General features: G+C 36.1%; 1 protein-coding gene across 1 annotated transcript in view; it reads right to left on the reverse strand.

The window, feature by feature from the left end:
* LOC128660144 (relaxin receptor 1-like) overlaps positions 1-9270 on the reverse strand; it is a 291316-nt gene that overhangs the window by 50165 nt on the left and 231881 nt on the right. The window contains exon 11 of the mRNA XM_053713798.1: positions 3879-3950. Coding sequence (XP_053569773.1) covers positions 3879-3950 — 72 coding nt within the window. The remainder of the gene's footprint in view (positions 1-3878; positions 3951-9270) is intronic.

Raw genomic sequence — 9270 nt, forward strand, 5'->3', positions numbered from 1 at the left:
TCTCTCTCTCTCTCTCTCTCTCTCTCTCTCTCTCTCTCTCTCTCTCTCTCTCTCTCTCTCTCTCTCTCTCTATATATATATATACCTAATGGTATTTATATCTATACCTATATTTATAAATGATTATGTATAGGTACAGCTGTAATCAAAATTATTCACCCCCATTGCAAATCAGGTTTATTGACACAATTTAAAGACTTTCAGCTGTTTGCAATGAACAAATCTAACAAAGGCAATTTAAATAGCTCAACACAATGAATGCTTCTTGTGGTTTCCCCAAATTCAACTAAAAACGCAACTTTTAATGAATTCTGCAGTCTCAAAATTATTTAACCCCCTGAATAGAATCCCTCACAACAGCACAAATATACAAAACAGGTGTTGTCTCAAGAACACCGGATACATCTAATCAAGGGCTTCATTAGTTGCACATGGTGTGCTTAAAGGGACAGTAAAGTCCAAAAAAACCCTTTTATGATTTAAATAGGGCATGTAATTTTACACAACTTCGCAATTTACTTTTATCACCAATTTTGCTTTATTCTCTTTGGCATTCTTATTTGAAAGCTAAACCTAGGAGGTTCATATGCTAATTTCTTAGACCTTGAAGACTGCCTCTAATCTGAATGCATTTTGACCACTAGAGGGCATTAGTTCATGTGTTTCATATAGATAACATTGAGCTCATGCACGTGAAGTGACCTAAGAGTGAGCACTGATTGGCTAAAAGACTGTCAAAAGAACTGAAATAAGGGGGCAGTCAGCAGAAGCTTAGATACAAGGTAATTACAGAGGTAAAACGTGTACAGTATTATTATAACTGTGTTGGTTATGCAAAACCGGGGACTGGGTAATAAATGGATTATCTTTCTTTTTAAACAACAAAAACTCTGGTGTTGACTGTCCCTTTAAGCTAGAACACATGAAATACCTGAACTGGCTCAGGGTTTGTTGGGTGTCACATTTGACTGCATGTTAGAAATATGTCTAAGTCAAAAGAATGGTACAAAAAGTTAAGAGAAGACATCATAGCCCTTCAGAAACAAGGAAAAGGATACAAAAAGATAGCGAAGGCGCTCAATGTTCCTAGAGACACCATTGTAAGCATAGTTTGCAAGTTCAAAGTTAAAGGGACAGTGGTTACACTACCTGGATGGAGCAGATAAAAGAAGCTATCAACAGCTGCAACCAGATTTCTGAGAAGGCAGGTTGAGAAAAACCCTTGAGTGACTGCAAAAGACCTGCAGCAAGACTTGGTGGCAACAAGCACTGAGGTTTCAGTTTGCCCAGTAAGGCGCATAAGGTTTCCATGTCAGAACTCCAAGACGTACACCACTACTGACCCAAATATGCTCACAATTATATAAATAAGCCACAGAAGTTTTGGGATTCTGTTCTGTGGAGCGATGAAACAAAAATTGAACTTTTTCACCCGATGGATCAGCGGTATGTCTGGAGGAAGAAGAATTAAGCATATGCTGAAAAGAACACTCTGCCTAGAGTTAAGCATGGTGGTGACTCTGTGATGCTCTGGGCTGCTTTGCATCTTCTGGCACTGGAAACCTTCAACATGTGGAAGGCTAGATGGATTCATTGAAGTATCAGCAAATCCTAGGAGAAAACATCAACATCTGTGAGGAAGCTGAAGCTTGGGTTTCAATGGACCTTCCAACAGGACAATGATCCCAAGCATACCTCAAATTCCACCAAGGCTTGGTTGCAGAAGAAGTCCTAGAAGATTCTACAGTGGCCAACAAAGTCCCCTGACTTGGAACCCCATAGAACATCTCTGGTGGGATTTTAAAAAAGCGGTTGCAACATGCAAACCTAAGAATATTACTGAACTGGAGTCCATTGCTCATGAGGAATGGGCTAAGATTCCTCAGGAACACTGCCAGAAGCTGGTGTCTGGCTATGCATTTCGTTTGCAGCAGTTCATAACAGCAAAAGGGTGCTCTACTACATTGTTTCTCAACTGCGGTCCTCAAGTACCATCAACAGGCCAGGTTTTCATTATAGCTGAACCAGTGCACAGGTGAAATAATCAGCTAATGGGTGAGAGCAGGATAGTAACCATGGTGTTACTGATCAGCTGATTATTTCACCTGTTCACTGGTTCAGCTATAATGAAAACCTGGCCTATTGGGGGTACTTGAGGACCACGCTTGAGAATCACTGCTCTACTAAGTACTTAAGGTGCTTGCCATGAAGGGGTGGCATTTTAAGTTGAATTTGGGGAAACCACTTGTTCATTGCAAAAGCTGAAAGTCTGTACATTTTGACAATAAACCTGATTTGCAATGGGGGTTGAATAATTTTGATTACAACTGTGTGTATATATATATATATATATATATATATATATATATATATATATATATATATATATATATATATATATATATACATATTTACAGTAAATACAGGGTATAACACTTTATTAATTATATTTATTTATTTCATGTTTTTATCTATTTGACTGCAAAGGACTACAATCTCATATATACAGTATGTCTATACACATATGTATTTATATGTGTATATATGTCTGTAAATACATATGTACACACACACACACACATATATATATATACATACATACATATATATACATACAGATACAGCTTTAGACATGTATATGTATGTATCGCTATGTTAAAGCCCTTTGCCTGCCTTCCCCACCCAACACCTGACACCTCATATCTTTGAGCCCTTATAACCTTTTTGTGCATTTTTTAAAAAATAATTCCTATCAGTGGTTATGATTGTAACTGTACCTTTAAATGTATTTTTGATGTGTTTTGTGAGACTTTTTTGTTTAGCGAAACAGTTAACCATAGCTCTGAGGATGCGCTATCCCAACGTATGTTAAGTTCAATTGTGCTCAGGTGATTGCATTTACTCTCAACCTGTAATAATATGAGCGCTACACCCGATGCACAAACACCTGCAATAAAGGCCTTTTAGCTTGCGTGTAACTGTTAGCGCACCACTCATAATCTGGCCCCTAATTAATACTTTGCAGCTGGTATAAAAAGCCACTGACAAAACAAAAAGGGAAAAAATATACATTTCTGATAAGCTTTAATCATTTATATTATATATTGATGTTAAGTTTGTGATAAATGTATGTTTTATATTAACTTGGTCATAAATATATGTTTAACAAAAATCATATCTAAACAGCATGCTCACCAGTTAAGTAAACGTTAGCATCACATTTTTATTTAAGCCTTTGTATATATGTTATTATCTATATGCATACACATCTTATTAAAGTTAGTTTATTTTATTTATTTATAAAATATTTTACCAGGAAGGATACAATGAGATTTCTCTCGTTTTCAAGTATGCCCTTTATAAGATTTTTTTTTCATATGTGCTCAAGAGAAATGTATTAAGAGCATAATTGTGCATTCATTTTTATAATTTCTTTTCTATGATTCCTATTTCATGATAATAATATATCTGACTTATAATCTTTTGCTGCCTGTATTTAATGAGCAGCCTTTTTTATACTTCGACTGCTAATAGAGGTGTGTGGGCTGCCCTTCTAGACAAAATGATAATAAAATGTCTTATAAACATACAGGTTGGGACTGATACAGATTATTTGAGCCAACTGCATTGCTAAGCAGTTAAGAGTTGTTTTGTTTTGATACATGTCTACTAAGGCTGATGAAGACCATAATACGGGGACAAATAGTTGGTCATAGGATGCATCTGATCTATAAGTAGCTGCATAACACGTGCATGAAGTGACATGACAATAATACACATACCAGAGATTTGATGTTTTATCAGGCTAGCTCTGACTAAAGTCTCTAAAATGTTGTGGTAATTTTGGGAATGCATTCCCTTTAAATGCAAGCACTTACAGATCCACCAACTTGTTCATCTGGGATAATGCTCCAGGCTCAATATTTTTTATTTTATTTCTGCGAAGAATTCTGTGGTGAGAGAAATATACAGTGATTTACAGAAAAACAGTATACTCCACTTATATATACACAATGCCTACTCCTTTTTGCCCCAATTCTAAAAAATGTGCTGGTCAAGACGTGGTTTTCCACTCCAACACTCGCAGGGGGCAGCCCTCATGGAATTCTAAAGGGGCTGTCCCTGCGAGTGGCGAACTGTCTCCCATACAAATAATTAGAGCACTGTGCTAGGTAAAAGTTTGCAAATAAGGACGAAGTACAGAGGGGAAACCTTTGTGTTTTAAAACTTAAATACTATGCTTAATACAAATCAAATTACGCTGTTTTTCAGTGCACTGTACCTTAAAGTAAATGTAAATTTAGATGAATCGGTGCCCGGTTTTTAATAATCCTATTAAAAACAAGGGCACTTTAATTCATCAAAATTTACATTTCACTCGTTTTCTTAAAATACTTACCTTTTAAACCTGACAGTTGCTGCAGCGCTTCCTCCGCCCATGGCGGAGGAAGGGCTTGTAGTCCGTCCGAATTTTGCTGGGCTTTAGCGCCGAAGGACGGAATACAACATCCTAACTGCTTGGCCCTCTGACGCGATCCCATCATTGAAATCTCGTGATCACGTGCACGATCGCGAGATTTCAATTTGTTTACATCTGGACAGTTGTTCCGATGTAGACACGTTAACCCCGGCACGAAAGGGTTAAGTACCAATTCTTTGCTTTTTGTTTGCACATCCAGTGCACTTAAATTATGATTTACGCTGTGTATAGTTAATAAGATTTATTCCTGTGTAATTTACATACAAATTTTATGTTTTTAATAGCATAATTTATAATACAATATGCAATGGATAAAGCTCTTGATAGCATGTTTTCATTTATTTTATGATGGAATGCATATCAATTAAAGGGACATGTAACACAATTATGACTACACAGTAGTGATTAAATTAAAGGCACATTAAAATAGACCTTGAACAGTCTGTAGCAATCTCACATAAATCCATTCTCTATCTATGGGAAATGTAGAATCACAGATTCTTGCACAATGGTTGAATAACTATTATTTATATTTAGTGTGTTGATTCCAAGGTGTTATACTGAGGGTATAATAAAGACAAGACAAAGCAGAAGGATTACAGTGCCCATTTGAAAACGGAGTATCAAAGATATTGCAATGTTTTCTCTTTATATAGCTGAACCCATTGGGCGAGCCAATGACAAGAGGCATATGTGTGCAGCCACCAATCAGCAGCTAGCTCCCAGTTGTGCATTGCTATCTATGTATGCTTTTCAGCAAATTATACCAAAATAACAAAGCAAACTATATCATAAAAGTACATTGGGAATTTATTTAAAAATTACATGCTCAAACTGAATCATGAAAGTTTGACTGTGCCTTTAAGTATGTTAAGTTGGTGTCCTTTATGGAGGGACCATGCTGGATGGGGATATATAGGTGTTGGTGGGAGCAATATGGTGGTGGATCCATCTTCTGGCCCAGCGCTTAGATTATATTAGGTTAACATTACATGCTGTCTCTGAATCCCTTTGACACTGTTAAAATAAGAAGATCAGAAGAGAGATCCAATTGTGAGTTTTGAAATTAGGACTTAATTTGCTTTAGCCATATGTTATAAAACTGTACATGTTATGGGGTTGGTTTGCTTCCCCTGGGCAAACAAAAGTAATAAATAGATCAGAGGAGAATAATGTATTTTTTTAACCTTAGCTACTACGTAACTAAGCAAACATTTTGAAAACCAGTCACAAGATCAGACATAAAAGAATCTAGTCTAGTAACAAGTAGCTGCAGCAATGGTCTGAACAAAGTGAAGGTATCTTTAATATCAAAGCATTTAAAAACATAATTATTAGAATCACAGTGACATGCTGCCATATAGTGCTCTTGCAATTAGATAACATTCTCGCACAACTGCTGCCATATAGTGCTCTTGTAATTAGATAACATTCTCGCACAACTGCTGCCATATATTGCTCTTGCAATTAGATAACATTCTCACACAACTGCTGCCATATAGTGCTCTTGCAATTAGATAACATTCTTGCACAACTGCTGCCATATAGTGTTCCAGACACGTGCACACTCCTGAGATTTTTCAAGAAAAGATACCAAGAGAACAAAGAAAGTTTGATAATAGAAGTAAATTAGAAAGTTGTTTAAAATTGCATGCCCTGTCTAAATCATGAAAGAAAAGTTATGACTTTCATGTCCCTTTAACTCAAACTTGGTTAAAGAGACAGTCTAGTCAAACTTAAACACATGCAAATTTAAACAACTTTGCAATTTATTTTTATAACCAAATTTGCTTTGTTCTCTTGGTATACTTTGTTGAAAGGGATTATCTATCTTTTTAAACAATAAACATTTTCAAGTAGACTGTCCCTTTAAAGCAACATGTTGAACCCCATTTTTCCCCCCAAAATAGCAAGTTAGTGAAGTTTTGATGTATATTTATTACACATTGCCTAGTCAAAAAAGTGTTCCCTGTTCTACAGAAACAAGAAGCAAAACAGCCTGCTTGCTTATCATGTTATACATTTCGGGCCAGATTACAAGTAAAGCGCTAATTAACGCTCCCACTCGAGCCTTAACTGTGCTAGAAGTTTGGCTTTTTGTGCTCGTATTAAGAGTTTAAAGTAAACGGTTTTCGTTTTGTCCACTAACCACACAAGCGCAAAAAGCCGAACTTACAATATTGCCTGCACGTTCACGTATTCCCCATAGAAGTGAAAGAAGAAAAAAAAAAAGTGGAAAAAAAATCCCAAACACCCCACTCATACGCAAACCCGATCGCATATTCTCAAGTGCGCTAACCCGACATGAAAATATGAATATATCACATTCCAATGTTCTTAACATAGCAGACTATGTTCTATTAATTCAGAAATACATATTTCTATATATATCTGATGTTTTTTTGGTACAATATATATATGTATAGATATAGGTATAGATATATACAGATATATATAGGAATAGATATTTATAAATACATAGAACATTTTCCACTACATGCAGAACATTGTAATGTGAAATATTTACACTAAATACACAGTATAACACGTTATTAAAAATGGATATTGGATAAATATGCTTTTACATGTTTTCATATACTTAACTGCAAAGGGCTCCAATTTACTTATATACAGTATATATGTCTACTATGGGCTAGATTTAATAACGCCGTCATTTATCAAGCAGCGGTCACCAGACTGCTGCTTCCCTAGCCTCTTCGCCACCTCTAATGTGGCGAAATTCAATCTCCTCGGTCTAGTCAGACCGAGAAGATTGACAGCTCCTGCCCGCGCGTGATTGGCTGTGCACGGGCAGGGGGCGGGATTGCACGCAAGCACAAATTTGCGCTCGTGTGCAATGCCGAATACCAGAGTATTTTCACCCCGCCACAGGCGAGCTGAGGCGTACAGGGGCGCGTATACGCGCCCCTTCACGCCTCAGCTTTAATAAATCTAGCCCTATATATGTGTACAGATGTATTTATGTGTTGATATGTGTATATAAGTCTGTGAATAAATATATATATATATACATACATACATATAAATATTTAGACATGTTTATGTATATATCTCTAAGTTAAAGCCCGTTGGAGCCTTTTTTCTTAACACCTGAGGCCTCATATCTTTGAGCCCTTATAACTTTATTTTGCAAAAATTTTTTAAATACATTTTATCAGATAGTGTTATTATGAGTGTAACTGTACTTTGTAATACGTTTTATTTGTTTTGTGACACATTTTTTTTAGCAAAACAGTTAATCTTAGCTCTGAGGACGAGGTAATCATCCTAGCGTAAATCGTGGTTGCGCTCAAGTGTTCGCATTTACTTCTAACTCTTAATACCAGTGGTAAACCCGACGTGTGCAAACGCCCGCAATAAACCCCAAATGTTTGCGCTCCACTCGTAATCTGGCCCTTAATGTCATTTATGCATTTTGGATGCACTTAATATTATGAATGGCCCTGTTCACATCAAAGTCAGGCAGTCTGAGTTTGGTTTCTTTCAGAGATATGATTTTTGAGTGCAATCTTGTTCGTGTCAGAGAAAGCTGTGGAGAACGGGAGTCAGAATAAACATTACATTGTGTTTAAATGTGGAAAAAGGAGTTGGGAGGCTGCGCTGACAGTTTTACGAGGATGTAAAACAGGTGAAGAGCGATCAGAGATGTCTGCGGGAATAAACAGATAGAGCATCTGTGTCCGCTACTTCTTTGCAAATAAGCTAATTGAGAAGAAAGAAAAAAAAACTGGAGCTTACACAGAGCAAAATTCTTTCACAGCTCTCTCCATTCTACTGTTACCATAGACAGCAGATTCACTAAATCTGACTAATCTACCAGATCACTGAGACCTGTAAAGTACTTGCTGAATACAATTTAAGATGGGTTAAAACTTTTAAAGTAGGCAAAGGAATTCCTTGTGCAGCTCACTCACTGACATTATGAGGCCCCTTTTACATACTGTACAATACAATTCCAAATGGCAAGTTTTAATAAAAAGTGCAAAGCTAAACAAAAAATGCACAAAGTCTTATTTGCATTTTTTTTCAGTACTACAGTGTAGCGACTTTGCCTTCCTCAACAAAAAAGATAGAGTCCCTCCAAAAAATAGATCTACCGAAGTTGCCGACAGCAAAAAGTAGTTTACGACTCCATTTTAGTACCAGCTTTCCATCGCTCTTTTCGTGTAGGTGTAAGTAAACGTGTTAACACTTCCATCCAACATCGGATTTCTTGAAAATCAAGTTAGTTGCTATGGTAACCCGACCTTACACTATAAAATGTATGTTTAACATCTACGCTCCTTATATGTGATCACCTCTAAAGAGAAAGAAAAACAAAGACACACTTATTTATACTACATATTTTTCCAACGATAAGCAAATACTACTTATTATTATAATTATATTTTCCACTTTATTAATATATGTAATATGTATTGCTGCCCTAGGCATAGGTCTAGTTTGAATTTTTAGATATGTGCTTGCATATATTTTTATATCTAAATACCTACTGATATTTCCATAAGAACATAAGTGCAACTATTCCTATACATGGGACAACAATAAATATTACATATTAGAATTTTTTTCTTCATTGAAACACTTGCTGGGTGTATTTTTTTTTTTTTTAATGTACTGAAAGTCTCTGAAAGTGTATTAATGGCTTGGGCTTTCATTGGAAACTGGGTGTAAATTGTCACTTAACGGCTTCTAATACTTTCTATGGGACAAATATTTTAAGCAGCCGGACATTATATTGTTGTATAACAAAGCATAGGAAGTAGTTG

The sequence above is a fragment of the Bombina bombina genome, chromosome 1 (assembly GCF_027579735.1).
Source record: "Bombina bombina isolate aBomBom1 chromosome 1, aBomBom1.pri, whole genome shotgun sequence".
Lineage (NCBI taxonomy): Eukaryota > Metazoa > Chordata > Amphibia > Anura > Bombinatoridae > Bombina > Bombina bombina.